General features: G+C 42.4%; 1 protein-coding gene across 1 annotated transcript in view; it reads left to right on the top strand.

Moving 5' to 3' along the window:
• Positions 1 to 21,430, top strand: part of ELMOD1 (ELMO domain containing 1) — a 52,059-nt gene that overhangs the window by 16,333 nt on the left and 14,296 nt on the right. Inside the window, exons 2-5 of the mRNA XM_070751678.1 lie at positions 10,379 to 10,524; positions 14,122 to 14,150; positions 16,509 to 16,606; positions 21,177 to 21,306. Of these exons, the coding sequence (XP_070607779.1) occupies positions 10,379 to 10,524; positions 14,122 to 14,150; positions 16,509 to 16,606; positions 21,177 to 21,306 (403 nt within the window). The remainder of the gene's footprint in view (positions 1 to 10,378; positions 10,525 to 14,121; positions 14,151 to 16,508; positions 16,607 to 21,176; positions 21,307 to 21,430) is intronic.

Raw genomic sequence — 21,430 nt, forward strand, 5'->3', positions numbered from 1 at the left:
CCATAATTCAATGCCTAGGGAGGGCAAAAACAGCTTCCCCTGTCCCTTGGAGGCCCTCTGAAAGCCAGAAATGGCCTGTTTCCCAACTTCTGGTGGGCCCAATAGGCTCATTTTTCGCCCTCCCCAGGCTCCAAATGCTTCCCTGGAGCTGAAGGAGGGTAAAAATGCCCTCCCCCACCTCCCCAGAGGCTTTCTGGAAGCCAAAAATACCCTGCCAGTGTCTCTGTGCAAGCCAAAAATCAGCTGGCCAGAACATACAGTACATGCACGTTGGAGCTGAGCTAGGACAACAGCTCGCGTGCCAGCAGATATGGCTCCGCGTGCCACCTGTGGCACCTGTGTCATAGGTTCACCATCACTGCCTTAGACTGTCTACAGTCGACCTCTCCCCATTCCTAAGAGGTCTATAAGGGGCGTGCATAATCGCACCATCGTGCCTACCTTCCCTGTCCTATTGTCCTATTGTCCAAATTTACCTATACCTACTTTGCTTTTATGTTCATACCTTACCTAGTATCTTGTACACAGATAGATAGATAGATAGATAGATAGATAGATAGATAGATAGATAGATAGATAGATAGATAGATAGATAGGGATTTTTTGACACTTAAACTCATCACGGAACTGATAGGTAGAATTAATACATTCACAGTTAGCTTGTTGCTTTTATTAATTGTGCTGTTTTCCGCGATTGCCTATGCTTAGAATCCATAGAACAATAACATATATTTCTGTACACTTATTTTATTTCCTTACAAGTGGCAGCAAATATCTGTGGTGGGTGTGATACTTATTCCAATCACATCTAGAGAAATAAATCGTTGCTGAATCATGAGACCAATCTGCAGAGTCTGCAGTGTCTCTGAACGCTTTATTATGATAATAATTTTGGTTGCCATGGTGCTTGTTTTATCTAAACAGATGGATAAAGTGAAAAACCAGTCTTGTTCCAATCTGAAAAATCTAGCTGTTATTGGGGAAAATTCTAGGAAAATGAAAATAGCCTCAATGAAAGACAGAGAAAGATAGCCGTTTCCTTTTAATGATTCCAAGTTAGGGTTGCTGGGTTTTTTTACTGAGCTTGTGTGTCAGTTAAGTATGATAAAATATGTTACTCCAATTTTGAACAAATGTTCAGGGCTCATTATCTCTTACTTGGTAGCTTTCTTTGTTTTTACTCTCTGCCCACATGGGGTTCTATTAGCAGGCAGTCGGGAAAGCAAGTAGAATGCTTGGCTGCATAGCTAGAGGTATAACAAGCAGGAAGAGGGAAATTGTGATCCCCTTATATAGAGTGCTGGTGAGACCACATTTGGAGTACTGTGTTCAGTTCTGGAGACCTCACCTACAAAAAGATATTGACAAAACTGAACGGGTCCAAAGACGGGCTACAAGAATGGTGGAAGGTCTTAAGCATAAAAGGTATCAGGAAAGACTTCATGAACTCCATCTGTATAGTCTGGAGGACAGAAGGAAAAGGGGGGACATGATCGAAACGTTTAAATATGTCAAAGGGTTAAATAAGGTCCAGGAGGGAAGTGTTTTTAATAGGAAAGTGAACACAAGAACAAGGGGACACAATCTGAAGTTAGTTGGGGGAAAGATCAAAAGCAACATGAGAAAATATTATTTTACTGAACGAGTAGTAGATCCTTGGAACAAACTTCCAGCAGATGTGGTTGGTAAATCCACAGTAACTGAATTTAAACATGCCTGGGATAAACATATATCCATCCTAAGATAAAATACAGAAAATAGTATAAGGGCAGACTAGATGGACCATGGGGTCTTTTTCTGCCATCAGACTTCTATGTTTCTATGTTTCTAATAAGCTTGCATTTATCCAATGCATTTTGGGAACTGTGAAGAAACAACTATTGTTAGTCTTCCATAAGGCTGGGTGTAATGCAGGGATGGGCTACTATGGCAACTTTATCACCTGTGGAGTTCAACTCCCAGAATTTCTGAGCCAACTGGTCATAAAATTACCACCTCTCTGGTGTAATGAGATAACAGATGCCTTTGTATTCAGTTCAGAGTCTCATCTTCACTTCTGCTTTAGGTACCAAACAGATGCTTCTTTCTAAAGGTAGACCTCCTGTAAATTAAATAGGGAAGGGAGGGAAAATCCAGAATCTATTGCTTTAGCAGGACAAGCACAGCAACAAAGGAAAAAAATTCCTTTTAGTCAAGCTTGAGTCCTAGAGATATTTTTGAAACAAGTGGATCCATTTCCAAAGCACCATGATGCTTCTATTTACATACTCTGAGAATGTTTTTCGGGGCCTTAATAAGTTGAGATACTGCTGGAGACAGTTATGTTATTTGCAAAAATGACTCCAATTTTTTTGTCTTTTATTACGATCCCTTAACCAGTGGTTCTCAACCTTTCTAATGCCGCGACCCCTTAATACCATTCCTCATGTTGTGGTGACCCCCAACCATAAGTCTAGCGCCAATTTTCCCAACAGAGCTTCAAGCTGATTGGCAGGAAGGTCAGAGGGACACCCCCACTGTAAATGCCTGATTGGTCAGATTGTAAAAATATGTTCCAAGGCACTAGAATAGAAACTTTAGTTCCTAACACCATGGGAAATTTGTCTTTTCCCATAGTTTTAGGTGACCCCTTTGACTCCCAGAGGGGTCCTGACCCCCAGGTTGAGAACCATTGCCTTAATCCCTTGCATTGGGGTGGAGTTGCGGCAACTGAATGAACCTGCGTGTTTACTGACCGGATGCCCTTCCTGTCGCCAATGCAGAGTTTGCAGCTGATATTTTACCCATCGTGCCCAGTGAGAGAAATATTTGCCTCTACCTAGGATTGAACTCACAGCCACCCGATTATGAGGTGAGAGCTCCAACTCTAGGCCACTGCACCACTTTGAAAGATGGGTACATGTGTACTGAGTAAAATCCATTTTTAATAGAAGTGGGTGGCAAGGAAGCAATCGCTTTGCTCCTTCCACCCCAAGTTAAAAAGTTCCTCAAATAGTAAGGTTAAAGGATTATTTGCTGCAATAAGAAGGAGAGCCATTTTTTTCCTAGGGAATGGCATAGAGGCAAAAAGAAATCAATATTGATTTCTTATCTTCTTACCTTATCACTCTCACTGATTCAAATGTAGCTAATAGAAGACATAAAATTAGGCTGGTGACAGTTCTCTCCCTATCTTTGGCCATGCCTTGCATTCAAATTCCTTGGAGAAGACAATGGTGCTATGAACGGCTAGCATAGTGATAGCAAACCTTTTCTGGTTTGCGTGCCAAAAGGATGTGTGTGTGTGCTAGCATGTGTGTATGTGCTCACACCCCTACCTTCCCCCCCCCATGCACGCGCACACACACATACCTGCGCCACCTCCCCAAGCATGTGCACAGGCCTTTCTGAAGCCTGTTAGGTGAAAAAAATGCCCAAACGGACAAACCGGAAGTTCGAGAAAATGCATTTCCAGTTTGCCGTTGTCCTCTTTTTTGCACTCCGGAGGGTTCAGGGAAGCTTCCTGGAGCTCCGAAGTGCAAAAAACACATAACAGGCAAACCGGAAGTTCAGAAAACACACTTCCGGTTTGCTCATTGTACTGATTTTTTGCACTCTGGCACTTTGGGAAGCTTCTCTGAACCCTCTGGAGTGCAAAAAATAGCACAATGCAACCCGGAAGTGCCTTTTTCCAAACTTCCAGTTTGTCCGCTGGGGGATTTTTTTTTTGTCTCCGGGGCTTTAGGGGAGCTTCCCTGAAGCACCCGGAGGATGAAACGGGCCAAAAATCAGCTGGATGCACACTTGAGCTGAAACATGGCAAAGTCTTGTGTGCCCTCCATTATGGTTCTGTGCCACCTGTGGCACACATGCCATAGGTTTGCCATCACCGGGGTAGCAGAACAAGGAAAAGGAGCAACCAAAGAACATGCTGGCTTGATAACATCAAATCTGATAACAATGTGAACATCCAAATATTGAAAGAATCTGTGCATGACAGGGTAACATGGAGGGCACTTGCCTATAAAGTCACCAAGAGTCAGAAAAAGCCAAATAGTTAAAACAACAATACACATACGGTGTAAAAGCCCCTTTCCGAATATAATTACAGTGGTACCTCTACCTAAGAACGCCTCTACTTAAGAACCTTAAGATAAGAACCGGGTGTTCAAGATTTATTTGCCTCTACTTAAGAACCATTTTCTACTCAAGAACCCGAGCCCGGAAAACTTTCCCAGGAAATTTGAGAGTGGCACTGCCATTCCCCCAGCCCTCTGGAATCAACTCCCCCCAGAGATTAGAACTGCCCCCACCCTCCTTGTCTTTCGTAAATTGCTTAAGACCCACCTATATCGCCAGGCATGGGGGAATTGAGACATTTCCCCCAGGCTTACAGAGTTTTATGTATGGCATGCTTGTGTTGTATGGTTTTTTAAATGACGGGTTTTTAGATGCTTTCTTTTAATTATTAGATTTGTTACAGTGTATATTGTTTTTATTATTGTTGTGAGCCGCCCAGAGTCTACGGAGAGGGGCGGCATACAAATCTAATCTATTATTATTATTATTATTATTATTATTATTAGTAGTAGTAGTAGTAGTAGTAGTAGTAGTAGTAGTATTAATCCTGGCCATCTGGGCTGCCAGAGGAGCCTTTTGGGTGGTGCTTATGGAGGCTTTGGCAGTCCAGAGCAAACAAAGCATTTTCCTTTCTCTGGGCGGTTGGACAGGGAATAAACCTCTGCCAGTGCCCAGAAAAAAGAAACACTCCCTTCGCTCTGGGCAGCCGAGGAGTCACCACAGTGAAGGAATAGCGCTGGCTACAAATCGAGTGAGCGAGAGGAGAGGGGAGCCCTTCAGCATGGGATGGAAGAGGGAGCAAGTAGCAGCAGCAGCCAGTGTATAGGAAGCAGTGTATGGGAGGCAGCCTCGCGTCGGGTGTATTGGAGGTGCGTGCTCCTCCTCGCCGCCTCAGAGTCCCTCTTTTTTTTTTAAGCCTTAAAACTTTGGACCTCACCTTTTTCCTTCGGCAGTGACTCTCCTCCTCCTCCTCCTCTTCTTCCTCCTCCTCCCACCCAAATTCCAAGCTTTTATTTCTTTCCTAATGGGTTTGCACACATTATTTGCTTTTACATTGATTCCTATGGGAAACATTGCTTCTACTTAAGAACCTTTCTACTTAAGAACCTGGTCATGGAACGAATTAAGTTCTTAAGTAGAGGTACCAGTGTATTTGGCATTAAAATTGTACTTATGTTTTGTTTTGTTTTGTTTAAGGGGGGTGCATTATCTTGTGATCATGGTAAAATTAGGAAAGTCAGGCCATCTTAAAAATCTAATCCATTTCATAGTGTTCTTTTATTGCAGGATTTTCTACAAGCAAGAATATATACTGTATGTAAATAAACCATTGAAATGATAACAGCCTTAACTGTACTTAAGTCAGTACCATTTTGCTCCTAAAGAAGATCTCCAATGTTATAAGTTTAAGATGGAGGAATAGTGTATCATTTAAAGGTACCCATCAAATGAATGTTCACTTCCTGTAGTTAACCTTTCTAAGACGTAGCACTTCCTTTGTAGTATCCCACTGTAATATAGTTATATGTTCCACCATCGATTTTGGTGTTTATGGCTGTAATGCAGAGGTGGCTTCCTACCGGTTCGCCTAAAATGGTAGCGACCCACTGATGATGTCACAGAACTGTTTCGGATGGTGCCGAACTAAGTCTGGGCAGTGCCATCTTTTTTAAAAAAATCTTTTTTATAATTTTGGGGAGAATTTTTTTCTTCTTCTGAGCATGTGCAGAAGAAGAGCCGCCCCGAGTCTACAGAGAGGGGCGGCATACAAATCTAATAAATAAATAAATAAATACAGTGATCTCTCGATTAGCGCGGGGGTTACGTTCCAAGACCTCCCGCGCTAATCGATTTCCGCGTTATAGTGGTGCGGAAGTAAAAAACACCATCTACGCATGCGCGCCATTTTTTTTCATGGCCGCACATGCGCAGATGGTGGAGTTTGCGTGTGGGCGGCGGGGAAGACCAAGGGAAGGTTCCTTCAGCCGCCCAACAGCTGATCTGCTCCGCAGCGCGGAAGCAGCGAGGAGCCGAAGAAGGGGTAAAGGCAAAGGGGAAACCCCATCTTCGGCTTCTCGCTGCTGCCGCGCTGCGGCACCCAGCGTCCCCACGCCGCCTCCACCTCCCGGTAATGCGCCCGACCTCTGCCTCTCTCTTTCTCTCTCATATACCACGCCGGCAACAGGGAGAGAAAGAGAGAGAGAACTAGCGCGGACTTATAGAAACATAGAAACATAGAAGACTGATTATTATTTTGATTATTTTATTATTAATTATTTTTTAATTAATATTTTTTGAAAAACCGCGTTGCAGCGTTTCGCGCTAATCGAGACGGTGCTAATCGAGGGATCACTGTATAGAGTTTCTGGCACTGCACACGCATTGCCATCTTGTTTTCAGCTTTTTTAAAAAAATTGGCACTGCCCATGAGGCGCAGCAACATGGGAGGAAGCAAACCAGTAGTAAGGTAAGTTAGAACCCACCCCTGCTGTGATGTGGTCTTTCCTACTAATTCTGTTTACTTTAATTTGCAGTTTGACTAAGGCCAAGAAGCTCAGTCCTTTAAGTGTTAGCTTGGAAATAAAATGATCTTTAGGAAGTGTGATGGGGTATACAATGGAATATGTATTTTGAGGAATAATAATTACAGGGTATGGTTTCCTTGCACCAGGTTCTTTTAAAAACACAGCATCCCATAGGTTTACATAACCAGCTGCAGACAAATCAATTCTATCACATGAATGTGTTCTTGATAATTGCAGAAAACATATATGTCCCCTGAGAATCACATGTTTAAGGATTAAGCAACATGCATTTTTCTGCTAGAAGAGGAAATAGTTCGAAAGAATAAACTCTGTTGACGCATGCCTTTTAAAATACAGTGATACCTCGTCTTACGAACCCCATGTCATATAAACTTTTCGAGATACGAACCCGGGATTTAAGATTTTTTTTGCGTCTTCTTTCGAACTATTTTCACCTTACGAACCCGCAGTTGCCGCTGGGATACCCTGCCTCCGGACTTCCATTGTCAGCCGAAGCGCCCATTTTCATGCTGGTGGGATTCTCCTGAGGCTCCCCTCCATGGGAAACCCCACCTCCTGATTTTGTGATGCTGCAGGGGAATCCCAACAGGGGAATCCCACCAGCGCGAAAACAGGCACTTCAGCTGGCAAAAGGGGTGAATTTTGAGCTTGCACACATTAATCGCTTTTCCATTGATTCCTATGGGAAACACTGTTTCATCTTACAAACTTTTCACCTTACGAACCTAGTCCTGGAACCAATTAAGTTTGTAAGACAAGGTATCACTGTATACACATTATTTTAATTTATGTAGATTGCAACCCTTTGTGCACTTACCAGGGATTAAGCCTCAGTAAATACTCTAGGGGGATTTTTCATACAATACTGAATTTAGCTTATTGTCTGTATGCTCAATACACTAAATTTGCCAATCTGGCTTCATCCAATGCACAGAAATGATCCAACCGTATTTTTTATCTTAATATATGTTGCATAAACGAACTCTGAGACTTGTGAGAAAAAGGTATTTAGGATTGTGCAGTTTATAAATATTGCACAAAATGTAGTGCACAGAACATGATGATCCGTGCCTCAAGCTTTTTTTCTAAAGTTCATGGAGTTCCTATGTAAGCAAGCTTCATAACGTCTTTAAATGACAGAGGCCACTTAGCACTTAAAAAGGGCAGCATGTGGAAACAATATGCAGTGAAAGATGTAACAAAGGGGAAAACTATGTACAGGATTTCCATGTGCCCAGATCTTGAGGGTGACCATGTTCATTTGTCAAACGGTATTTCATCTGAGCCTTCAAACCATGAACCACAGCAAATCTTAAATTCACATATTGCACACATACACAGAAGGTGAAAAGGAGCATGAGGAGAAAGATTTGTTACATGCACTGTGTGTCTGAAACCACTGTTATTGCTCTTAACCGTGGTTTGTTTGGAAAAAAATCGGAATGAAACCATCATTTATGTAGTCAGCATTTTTTTAAATAGCATTAACTGAATACATCAAGTGTTGGTAATGACCTTTAAAGCCCTACATGGCATTGGGCCAGAATACATCCGGAACCGCCTTCTACTGCACGAATCCCAGCGGACGATAAGGTCCCACAGAGTTGGCCTTCTCCGGGTCCCGTCGACCAAACAATGTCGTTTGGCGGGCCCCAGGGGAAGAGCCTTCTCTGTGGCAGCCCTGGCCCTCTGGAACCAACTCCCCCCAGAGATTAGAACGGCCCCCACCCTCCTTGTCTTTCGCAAATTACTCAAGACCCACCTTTGTCGCCAGGCATGGGGGAGTTAAGTTATCCTTTCCCCCTAGGCTACTACAAGTTATGCATGGTATGTTTGTGTGTATGTTTGGGTTTTTTTTATAATAAGGGTTTTTTAGTTGTTTTTATTAATTGGATTGTTCATGTTGTTTTACCACTGTTGTTAGCCGTCCCGACTCTGCGGAGGGGGGCGGCATACAAATCCAATAAATAATAATAATAATAATAACTGTCACACATACACTAAGTGTTATTTAATTAAGGCGCAAGGCTCCTTTTCCCCAGTCAAACTATAATGCCCGTATAATATACTAAACCAAAATTGAATCCCCTTGTAAGGTTTAGTATTTTGACAAACCCACATAGTGTAATTATAGCTTAATGAACACCTTTGATTCTGGTTTAATTACTATACCATAGTGAAGCAAACCATTGAGCATTACAATGGCACCCCGACATTTGGGTGCCAGGGACTGGTTCCACAGAGAGAGGATTTCTGCGGACCAAAGGGTGTGTGGTTTCACATGCTGACTGCATCTCGCACATGTGTGGATAGGGCTTTGATTATTTGCTTGACCTGGTTTCTGGCACGCCATAGCCAAGTAGTCAGGCTGCAGAAATGGGGGTTGTGGTTTAGTCACATATCCACTGAGGGCCTGTATACCGAACGAGTCAAAAAGAGGGCTGTGAAAATATTTACTGACCCCCTCGCATCCTGGACGTAAACTGTTTCAACTCTTACCCTCCGAACGACGCTATAGAGCACTGCACACCAAGACAACTAGACACAAGAACAGTTTTTTCCCAAACGCCATCACTCTGCTAAACAAATAATTCCCTCAACACTGTCAAACTATTCACTATTACTGCTAAGTTTTTTTCCTCATCATTCCTATCACTCACTTCCTCCCACTTATGACTTTATGACTGTAACTTGTTGCTTGTATCCTTAAGATTTTTATTAATATTGATTGTTTCCTCATTGCTTATTTGACCCCTGTGACAATCATTAAGTGTTGTACCTCATGATTCTTGACAAATGTATACTGTATTTTCTTTTATGTCCATTGAGAGCATCTGCAGCAAAGGAAAATTCATTGTGTCCAATCACAGTTGGTTAACAAAGAATCTATTCTATTCTATTCTATTCTATTTGTACTGTTTTCTTGTTGTGAGCCGCTCCGAGTCTTCAGAGAGGGGCGGCATAAACAATAATTCTATTCTATTCTATTCTATTCTATATTGTATGGACACATCCTGTATGGGTGCATGGTGGGGTGATTTAGGTCAATTATCTACCTACTGGAACTGTGTTTGCACAGCGCACTAACTACGTAATTCATTGTGCCATGTGAACAATGAGTTGAAAAGGCAATGGTCAAACTAAACATGCTATGCAAATATAGTATTGTCATTCTATAGTCTATAGTCAGGGGCCACATGTCTTACAGGTTTTGAAGGTCAGACATATCAGATGTAGAGAATCCTGCCATCTACAAGAAGTTGGACTTGATGACCTTTTAAGTCCCTTCCAGTTCTATGGTTTTATAAGAGTGCTTGGTGAAAAAAACAGAGGAGATAAGGCTGAAGTTTTGGCAGAAGCTTTTAGGGGCTAGTTTTATTTCTAGCCTTTTGCATTTATCAGCAAAATATTATTTTGGAGTTCTTAAAAAGAGGTTTTAATATTTTTTTTTAAAAAAGCATACAGCTCGTGAGTTGCCCACTCTGCAATATAAAGAATGTGCTAAGGGTTTTCCTCCACGATATAGAGCAATTGCGTTGCTACAGAAATTAAATCATGATTATGATAAACCATGCCATTAGTGTCCCTTACCTTATTCATACCCTTTGTTTACCATGCTAAACTTTTTTTGAAAATTAACTAGAGCCGTGTCCTAAAAAATATTGTTTTTAAATTCAGGGAAGTTCAGATGTGTTGTTGTCACCAAGGATCGTTTTGCTGATTAAAAAGAAAAAGGCTTTCCTGGTTACTCACTTTAAGGATTCTTTTGACAGAATGCTTGTCCAAGTATTCCTGTACTTCTATTGCAAATGCTTATGGCGCTGCCTGAAATTTGTGGCACGGAAACTGACCGGACGCTGTGAACTGCAAAGGATCTGCTATAATATCAAGCCTGGAGCCGAAAGAACCTTGAAAATTGGTAAGCACCTTTAGGGCAACGCTTAATATTTATTTTAATTCATCATGCTCATAAAATGGTTGGCTTGTTTGTTTGGTTGATGAGTTGCCTCAAGCCTTGATTAAAGTGATTTATTATACATGAGTCTACTTTAAAGTGATTTATTACACGTACATCATCATAAAAACAGATGTTTCAGAATATAGGTAGTCCTTGACTTATAACAGTTCATTTAGTGTCCATTGGTAGTTATAACAGCATGGGGAAAAAGCACCTTATGACCGTTTTTCACACTGTTGCAGCATGTAAGTTTAGACAACTTACAACTCCGTCGTTTCCATTCCGACTTAATTATAGTTCATAAAATAATATATCAAAATGTCCTATCTGTTAACGACTACTTCACCTTCAACTGCAACAACACAGGAGCATGAAATCGATTTAAACTAAATGTCAACTGCTCCAAACCTGACTGCAAAAAATAGGATTTCAGCAACAGAATAATCAATGCCTGGAATGCACTACCTGATTCTGTGGTTTCTACTCCTAACCCCAAAACCTTTAACCTTAGACTATCTACAATTGACCTCTCCCCCTTTCTAAGAGGTCTGTAATGGGCGTGCATAAGCGCACCAATGTGCCTACCGTCCCTGTCCTATTGTCTTCTTTTGTTACTTTTTATCATTACTTATCTAATGTTTTAATTCTATAAATTACCACCCTATAATTGTTTGACAAAATAAATAAAATAAAATAAATAAAAAAATAAAAAATAAATCTCCGTGGTCACATGATCAAAGTGCTTGGCAACTGATTCATATTTAGGACAGTTGCAGTGTCCTGGCTGGGTTCATGTGATCAGCTTCTGTGACCTTCAGCAAAGCAAAGTCAACGGGGGAGCCCAGATTCACTTAACGATTGCAATGTGTCAACTTGCAAAGCTTTCAAGTTGCCATAAGCAGGAGGGGGGGAGAGCTGACGGAGTTACTAAGTGTACTAACTGAAACTACATTCCACAAATGTTTCTTTTACTATGTCCTAAATTACCGAAGTCAGCAAGAGAGGTGTGGGTGTCACAGCCGGCCAATGTGATTCATTGGAGAATGCGATTTATGACCTGTCCAGCGAGGAGTGGGGAAACAGGGTCATGAGAAGATCTAATCTACTGAGTTCAGTTCTGACTGCATCACAGTATTGCCAAAATGTCGCTCCTAATAAATGGCTATACAGTGTTCCCTCGCCACTTCACGGTTCACCTTTCACGGACTTGGTGCATCACGGGTTTTTATAAAATATTAATAAATAAAAGTTTTCAGTAAAGTAAAGACTGAATACATTCAAGCCCTACCATGCCGCCCAAATGTTCTGCAAGTTCTACGGCATTGAGCCTAAGCTAAGCTCGACATGCTGAAGGAAGGGAGATTGTACGCTGCAGTTGGCCACCTACTCCCCTACTTCACGGATTTACATTTATCACGGGTGGTCCCGGAATGTAATATCCGCGATAAACGAGGGAACAAAAAAGTGGGATGCTTGGCTGCATAGCTAGAGGTATAACAAGCAGGAAGAGGGAGATTATGATCCCGCTATATAGAGCGTAGTGAGATCACATTTGGAATACTGTGTTCAGTTCTGGAGACCTCACCTACAAAAAGATATTGACAAAATTGAACGGGTCCAAAAACAGGCTACGAGAATGGTGGAAGGTCTTAAGCATAAAACGTATCAGGAAAGACTTAATGAACTCAATCTGTATAGTCTGGAGGACAGAAGGAAAAGGGGGGAATGATCGAAACATTTCAATATGTTAAAGGGTTAAATAAGGTTCAGGAGGGAAGTGTTTTTAATAGGAAAGTGAACACAAGAACAAGGGGACACAATCTGAAGTTAGTTGGGGGAAAGATCAAAAGCAACATGAGAAAATATTATTTTACTGAAAGAGTAGTAGATCCTTGGAACAAACTTCCAGCAGACATGGTTGATAAATCCACAGTAACCGAATTTAAACATGCCTGGGTTAAACATAGATCCATCCTAAGATAGAATACAGAAAATAGTATAAGGGCAAACTAGATGGATCATGAGGTCTTTTTCTGCCGTCAGTCTTCTATGTTTCTATGTTTCTAACACTATTTCTTTTGAAGTTTGGCTCATGACTTCTGAATTAATTAGGGCATCTTTCAGAAATTTTACACAATGATTCACTTAATAACTGTTGCAAGAAAAGTAATAAAATGGGGCAAAACTCACTTAACAAACGTTTCACTTACCAACAGAAATTTGGGGCTCAGTTGTGGTTAGAAGTCGAGGACTACCTGCTGGAAAGCATATTTTTCCCACCTAACTTCCTCATACTGCTGAATTCTAGATGTATTAGTTTCAGAAAAGATTTCTTCTATAATCAGGCAATGTAATTTGCCACTGAAGAGTTTCATAAAGTTCCGTTTATATGTGGCAAGATGTTTTCAACAGAAGACAAAAGTTAGCGAGCATTTTATCAAATTGGATTCATATTGCACCAGTTTCCTTATTAGGGGCAAACAGTGGTTGATATCAGAAGAAACAAACTTTCCTTGGATTAAAAATAGTTATTTCCAACTTTGTTTCCTGCGTGAATTTAACTAGATGGATAGCAAATAGAACAAAAGTCATTTGTTCTCTTTTCTGATGTAGTTTGGGCTTCTTATCGTTAATTCTCTTTCTTTATACTACTTGATCTAATATAGGTAATCCTCAATTTACAACTTCACGTTTAGAATAACAGTTGGAAGGAACCTTGGAGGTCTTGTAGTCAACCCACTGCTTAGGCAGGAAACTCTATACCATTTCAGACAAATGGTTATCCACTCTCTTAATTTACAACTGTTACACCACCCCCACAGTTACAGGGTCACAATTTGCATTTACAACCAGTTGTAATGTCCTTTGGTCCTGCAATCGCCATTTAAAAATCTTTCCCGCCAGTTTCCAGCAAGCTACGTCAACTTGGCAAGCTGGATTTCTTTAAGGACTGTGTGATTTGCTTAATGGACATGTGCTTTGTTTAACAACTGCAGTAAAAAAAATGGTTGTAAAATTGGGTGTGTTCATATGATGACTTCCATTACAACTGCCTCAACTTACAACGAAAATTCCAGTTCCAATTGTGACTGTAAATTGGGGATTACCTATACTTCAATAACTTCTAGCTTGTTCTGTTGTTAATCCTAAATATGACTTCGGTTATATTGTCTAATGTTTTGTGATTTGGGGATCCCAATTGGTCACCCTGTCTCAAGATTTTAGGAATTCTAGATTAAGAGACACAGATTGTCTTGCTGAATAAAAACTTATATAACTGAAAAAAACAGCTTATTTTTACATACATACATACATACATACATACATACATACATACATACATACATACATTTAACATCATTCATTCCCTCGAGTAGTTTGTTTGTATGCATGTAAAAATTTGACCTTGTTTCCTAATAAAATCCCACCCTTGTTCATTTTTCCTTGCTAGTGAAAGCTCGTTGATAAAATATTATGTGATTACATTGCCCACATTGTTAAACATGGTAAAATGTAATTTAAAAAAAATTAAAAATTCAAAAATATTTTTCCCAACAGAGACATCATTGAGGAATTCAAAAAACAAGGTGGGTAAAATTCTTTCTATATTGTGTTCATTTGGTGTGACAATAGTAGCTATGTCATCCATATTACAAGAATAGAATAGAATAGAATAGAACAGAACAGTGATTGCGAACCTATGGCACGGGTGCCACAGGTGGCACGCAGAGCCATATCTGCTGGCAGGTGAGCTGTTGCCCTAGCTCAGCTCCAACATGCATATATGTTCTGGCCAGCTGATTTTTGGCTCGCACAGAGGCTCTGGGAGGGTATTTTTGGCTTCCGGGGAGCCTCCAGGGGGATGGGGAAAGGCGTTTTTACCTTCCCCTGGCTACAGGGAAGCCTTTGGAGCTTGGGAAAGGCGAAACACAAGCCTATTGGGCCCACCAGAAGTTGGGAAACAGGCCATTTGCGGCCACCAGAGGTCCTCTGGGGGGCGGAGGAAGCTGTTTTTACCCTTCCCCGGCATTGAATTATGAGTGGGCACTCATGCAGGCACGATAGCAGTCCCACATGCTCTTTCGGTACCCAAGGGAAAAAAGGTTCGCCACCACTGGAATAGAATATCATTTGGTACGACAATATTATCTCTGTGATCTATATTACAACAGCAGTATCCAAGCTGAATTGCAAACAAGACTGAAGGAAAACCTTAAGTTAACTGAAAAATATGAGACAGTAAAAAAGAAGGAAATAAAATATAACCTCTATGTTTTAATAGCTTTGAGATATTTGCTTCACATATTTAGAGAGTCAGGAATCAATTGCCTGGTAATATCAATGCTCATTGACTTGCTTTAACAAACGGCGGTCTTTTTACCCGTATCCTTTTGACAGCTGTCAAATATTTATGAGATGGAATTTTGAAAGCTCCTTGTGCATTAAAGATTTTCATTACTATTCTGTTTCCGTTAAAAAGAACACTGATGATCGTCTTTATTGGACACCATGATACATGTGTGTCCAACGAATGAGGAAGACAAAAAACAATGGCGAACATGTTTTAATGATATGCATCATGGCTTACGAAGGGGTGGTGGTGGAGTTTCATTGCGTGATACAACACTCATCTTGATTTTTTTAAAACTTAACTTGCCTTTCCTCACACCCACCCCCAAATAGGCCTTACAAATATTTCAGTGTGAGTTAATCATGATTTGGCAAGCCTAAGTAGATCAGGGTTACATCCAGCAAAGGCCTGCTGTATTATTATTATTATTATTATTATTATTATTATTATTATTATTATTATTATTATTATGTCAATACAACACAGCAAACGAGATCACTATGCTGGATTTCATATTTCATCACCAGTCGGGTGTTTCCCAAGCACCTAGGACTGCGTGATGTAGCGGCGAATTATGTTTGCCGATCCCAGTAAAGCAACCTTTTGCAATTGACAGATGGAGATTTTGTCAATTCCGATGGTTTTCAAATGTCCGCTGAGATCCTTTGGCACTGCACCCAGTGTGCCAAGTACTGGCTTATGCCAGAGTCGTTGCAGCTCGATTTTTAGATCTTCATATTTCACTAATTTCTCTAGCTTCTTCTCCTCAATTCTGCTGTCCCCTGGGATTGCGATGTCGATGATCCATGCTTTCTTTTTCTCCACAATCAGGATGTCTGGTGTGTTATGTTTCAGAATTCGGTCAGTCTGAAGTCAGAAGTCCCATAGTAGTTTTGCTTGCTCATTTTCGACCACCTTTTCCGGCTTATGATCCCACCAGTTCTTTGCCACTGGTAAATGGTAGTCCCGGCACAAGTTCCAGTGGCCGGAACTACCATTTACCAGTGGCAAAGAACTGGTGGGATCATAAGACAGAAAAGGTGGTTGAAAATGAGCAAGCAAAACTACTACTAATTATTATTATTCATTCATTCATTCATTCATTTATTTATTAGATTTGCTTGCTGTCCTTCTGCAAAGACTCAGGGCAGCTCCTAGGTGCTACCAGTGCGCATTCTGCATCCATTGTGGGCGTGTGCATGCTCAGCAGGCGCGCTCGGTGCAAAATTTTGCTTCTGCGCATGCGCAGCACAAAACCTTGCATGAGGATGCTCACACGAGTGAGATTTCAGCAATTTTCACCAATATTTTTGCTTCTGAAATCTCGCTCATTTGAGCATCTTCACAGGAGATTTCGCTTGCTGCACATGCGCAGAAGCTAAATCTCATGCAGGGGCACATGTGGCATGTCAGGAGCACGGCACTGTGCACGCATCCCAAAAATTGCTATCAGAACGTAGCACCTTTATCGTTCCGGTAGCAGGCCATCACTGGTTACATCCTTGTTAATGATGTTCAATAGTAGTTTCAGTAATTTATTTCTAGTGCATTTCACTATGGGAAAACTGATATATGACAAATTCTTTTGTTTCAGTTGCTGCAAAATTCAACTAGTGTTCATCCAGATGCAATTGAAAAAACGGTAGATGCCATCATAGACTTGAAAAAGATTAACCCAGATGTAAATCCACAGTAAGTTTTGAATAAGTGGCAAAGGGAAGAGAATGTTTCGGACTTTGCTCTTCAATTTCTTTTAAATTTGATTTTTCCACACATTTCCCAATACAATGCAAGTTTTGACAAACATTTGGTGAAAGATACAGGTATTAGTGGTTAGAATGCAGTACTGAATGCTATTTCTGCTGACTGCCGGCTGACTGCAATTTGGCAGTTTGAATTTCACCAGGCTCAAGGTTGACTCAGCCTTCCATTCTTCCGAAGTTGTAAAATGTCATTCCCCTCTGTCACGGTCCTGTGACTGCATTTTGGGTGTTTGGCATCCTGCCGAATTGGCCATTTTTAAAAATCCCCATTTGGAAGATTTCATAACATTTGGTTAAGTGTTGCATGACTCACTTAATGACCACAGTAGCAATTTATTTAATGACCACCATGGAAAAATATGGAACAATGTCGTCTGGCGGGACCCAAGGGAAGAGCCTTCTCTGTGGTGGCCCCGACAATCTGGAACCAACTCCCCCCAGATATTAGAGTTGCCCCCACCCTCCTTGCCTTTCGTAAGCTCCTTAAAACCCACCTCTGTCGTCAGGCATGGGGGAATTGAGATATTCCCTTCCCCCTAGGCTTACAAAATTTATGCATGGTATGTTTGTATGTATGATTGGTTTCTTAAATTGGGGTTTTTAAACTACTTTTAATATTAGATTTGTTTATATTGTTTTTTACTGTTGTTAGCTGCCCCGAGTCTACGGAGAGGGGCGGCATACAAACCTAATAAATTAAGTAAGTAAGTAAGTAAGTAAGTAAGTAAGTAAGTAAGTAAGTAAGTAAGTAAACAAACAAACAAACAAACAAACAAACAAACAAACAAATAAATAAAATATCCGAAAAGGGGTCCCGTCGCATTTTTGCTTCAACTTGTACCGTGTTTCCCCGAAAGTAAGGCAGTGTCTTACTTTCTTTTTATCCCCAAAAGCCCCACTATGTCTTACTTTCGGGGTATGTCTTATATTGTCCCTGGCACCACGGCCGGCTCGTCTTCGGGCTTCGGCCTGGGCGAGGCCTCTTCGGGCGCCGGAGCCGGCGGCGTCTTCCTGACGCGCTACCGGCTGGTGTCGTCTAAGCTTTCTCTTTCCTCTCCTCTCCCCTTACGGCCCCGTGCAGCTGGACGCCAAGAAGAGCCCGCTGGCTCTCCTCGCGCAGACCTGCTCCCAGATCGGCAACCCGGACCCGTCGCCTTCTTCCAAGCTCTCCAGCGGCGCGTCCAGCGGCGCCGACAAAGAGACGTCCAAAGGCGGACCCTTGAAGCTCAGGCCGCTGGAAGAAGCCAAGCGGGATGCGCCGTCGGATGCGCTCTTACTGCTTCTTCCAGCGGCCTCTCCGCCGAGCTGAGCCAAAGCCACAAGGGCTCCAAGGCGGGGCTCTGCCGGCTTGGTGGCGCCCGTCTCCCCTTACAAGCCGGGCCAGACCGTTTTCCCCGCTGCCGCCGCCGGCCAGCATCAGCTACCCGGGCTCGTTAGCCGGAGCGTACGCCGGCTACCCCCCGCAGTTCCTGCCGCCAGGCGTGGCGCTCGACCCCAGCAAAGCCGGCAGCGGGAGCGGCGGCAAAGCGGCGGGGTCCAGCCCTCTAGCCGGCGCCTCGCCAGCTATCCGCCGCTTCTTTCTTCTCCACCTCGCCTCCACTACTCCCGCCGCCGCCTTTGCTCTCCCCGCCGGGCAAGAGGCCGGGCGAGCAGGCCGAGGCGCTGGAACTGGGGCTGCCTGTCCTTGGCGTGAACGGCGGGCAGGTGGCGCTCGGCACCCGGAATCCCGTCTTCTCGCCACCGCCCGAGCTCCCTCCGGAGCCTGCCGCCGCCGCCGTGCTTCCTCCGCCGGCCAAGGAGTCCTTCTTATCCGCGCCGGGTTTGGAATAAGGCTTGAAGCTGGACTTGTCCTTGGCGCCAATGTCGCTGAGCTTCAAGGGTCCGCCTTTGGACATCTCTTTGTCGGTGCCACTGGACGCGACGCTGGAGAGCTTGGAAGAAGGCGACGGGTCCGGGTTGCCGATCTGGGAGCAGGTCTGCGCGAGGAGAGCCAGCTGGTACCAGGCTGCATAAGGGAGACTCTCCTGGGCGCGCAGCTCCCTCGCTTTTAGTACCGTGTTTCCCCGAAAGTAAGACATATGTCTTACTTTCGGGGTAGGGCTTACATTAGCCGACCCCCCTAAAACCCCCCCATATGTCTTACAATCGGGGGTGTCTTACTATCGGGGAAACACGGTAATTGCAACAACTTGCAAATGTATTTATTTATTTATTAGATTTGTATGCCGCCCTTCTCCAAGGACTCTGGGCGGCTTTTATGGTTCCAACTGTGGTTGTAAGTCAAGGGCTACTTGTAATTCTTTGACATGATCCCTTATGAGCTCCAGCACCACAATCTTGGGTAAATAATTTCTCTACTAAAGCTGTTGACGGACAGCGATAGGAATTGCACTTAGACTTATATACCACTTTGCAGTGCTATACGGCCCTCTCTAAGTGGTTTACAGAGTCAGCCTATTTGCCCCAACAATCTGGGTCCTCATTTGACCCACCTCAGAAGGATGGAAGGCTGAGTCAGCCTTGAGCCTGGTGAGATTCGAACTGCTGGCAGTTGGCAGAAATAGCCTGCAGTTCTGCATTTTAATCATTGCACCACCACAGTGGCCACAGCTGTATCTTTCCCTGGAACCAATTCTTTTTTCCCCCCCAAAATATTTTTTATTTTTTATTTTTTATTTTTATTATATAAAGAAAGAGCAACAATTTCAATGTCTGTAAACTGTGTTGTTTGATTACAGTTCGCTTGAGCAATAGTCGTCATCATTAATATCACTACTAATGATAATGTTCATTAGTAATAATCATATAATAACAATATTTTCTCAACATAATATTAATACTTGATTGTTTATACTAAATCATATTGATAATAAACATATCATAATAAGCCCTCATGGTAAAATTAATCCTTTGCTTATAATTTTAAATGGTCTAACTTCTGTTTCTGTTATTTAACCATGGATAAAACGAATGCCACGTTTCAAAATATTCAGTATCTTCCTTGTCTTTAATTTTAAGTTATTAAAGTTTGTTGCAGACAAATCAATTTCCAGAAGCACAAACAGATGACTGATTCAGCTGGATTCATTAACTTGTTTATAAACATAATAACAGATGAGTTTACAATATCATTGGCAGAGTTTTTCTTCAAGCAGTTTCAGACAGCAGAGAACAGTTAGTTTCATTCAGCAGAGTTGAGAGTGAAAGAGTACAGAGTGGGGACTAAGCCACGCCCAGCCTTAAGCTTCTCAGTTTTGATTCTCTGCACAGACTCAGAAGTGGATAGCTCCTACTGGCTGACTTAGTTGCTATGCCTGTTCATTGGCTGACCTTCTTAACGCTGGCTCTCTCAGTTCATGAATATCTTAACACAAGTGTTAATCTGGAACCAATTCTTTACCGTCCCACTTTACCTTACAATCTAATGATCATTTCATATACAGTGGTATCTCTACTTAAGAACTTAATTCGTTCCATGACCAGGTTCTTAAGTAGAAAAGTTTGTAAGAAGAAGCAAGAAGAAGGAAACCACAGAGAGGATGGAGGCCCTGTTTCCTCCCAGGCAATTCCTAGAGTGGCCCCACTGAGGCTTCTCCCTGCCTTTTCCGGCCCTGTTTCCTCCTAGGAGATTCCAAGAGAGGCCCCACGGAGGTTTATCCCCATCTTTTCCGGCCCTGTTTCCTCCCAGGAGATTCCTAGAGAGGCCCCACTGAGGCTTCTCCCCGCCTTTTCCGGCCCTGTTTCCTCCCAAGAGATTCCTAGAGAGGCCCCACAGAGGCTTCTCCCCATCTTTTCTGGTCCTGTTTCCTCCCAGGAGATTCCTAGAGAGACCCCCACAGAGGCTTCTTGCCATCTTTTCCAGCCCTGTTTCCTCCCAGGAGATTCCTACAGAGGCCCCACAGAGGCTTCTCCCTGCCTTTTCCGGTTACAGTTTCGGAGAGTTGGGTTTGTAAGTGGAAAATGGTTCTTGAGAAGAGGTAAAAAACCTTGAACACCTGGTTCTTATCTAGAAAAGTTCATAAGTAGAGGTGTTCTTAGGTAGAGGTAACACTGTATAATGCTTAGAGTGCACATTCGGTTCTTAGTTATTCCCTTAGAGGCAAAGCAATGCCATAAGTTTTTATTTCAATCAGACAAAATATACAGATTTCTTTTGTCCCCAGTAAAAGGGGGGAGAAATATTTCTTTTTGGCCCCCTCTTAAACTAGAAGAATGCAAATTACTATGAGGACAAATGTCAAGGAAAGCAGAAAAGATGAATTGAAAGATGGCGCGTCCAGAAATTCCTTATAATCACGTGGAACTTTTCTTTTCTGCTGAAATAAGCAAGCAGAAAAAAAGTCAGATTCGTGAGCAATACACATTGTCTCAAAAATGCTGATCATCCTCGGGAGAGGGGGGAGAAATAAGCCACCATTCTATACTGAAATAATATAATTATTTCTACAAAGCCGAATTACTGAGTTTGCCGTGTTCTTCACCTTATCTTTTCATTTTAGGCTAAGTGTATCTCTGCAAGCCTGCCTTTTGCAGATTGTCGGATACAGAAATCTGATTGCAGAGGTGGAAAAGTTGCGTCGGGAGCCATATGACTCTGAAGAAGATCAACATGAAGAGATGCTTCTGAAGGTATGTGCTGGAGCTATGCTTACAAGTGAGGTTTATATGTTTAAGAAGGCCATGGATAAAATTCAGAGTATTGATAAAAAGACTTAGCTATACAGTGATCCCCCGATTATCGCGAGGGTTCCGT

Source organism: Erythrolamprus reginae, chromosome 4, assembly GCF_031021105.1.
Source record: "Erythrolamprus reginae isolate rEryReg1 chromosome 4, rEryReg1.hap1, whole genome shotgun sequence".
In the NCBI taxonomy this organism is placed as follows: domain Eukaryota; kingdom Metazoa; phylum Chordata; class Lepidosauria; order Squamata; family Dipsadidae; genus Erythrolamprus; species Erythrolamprus reginae.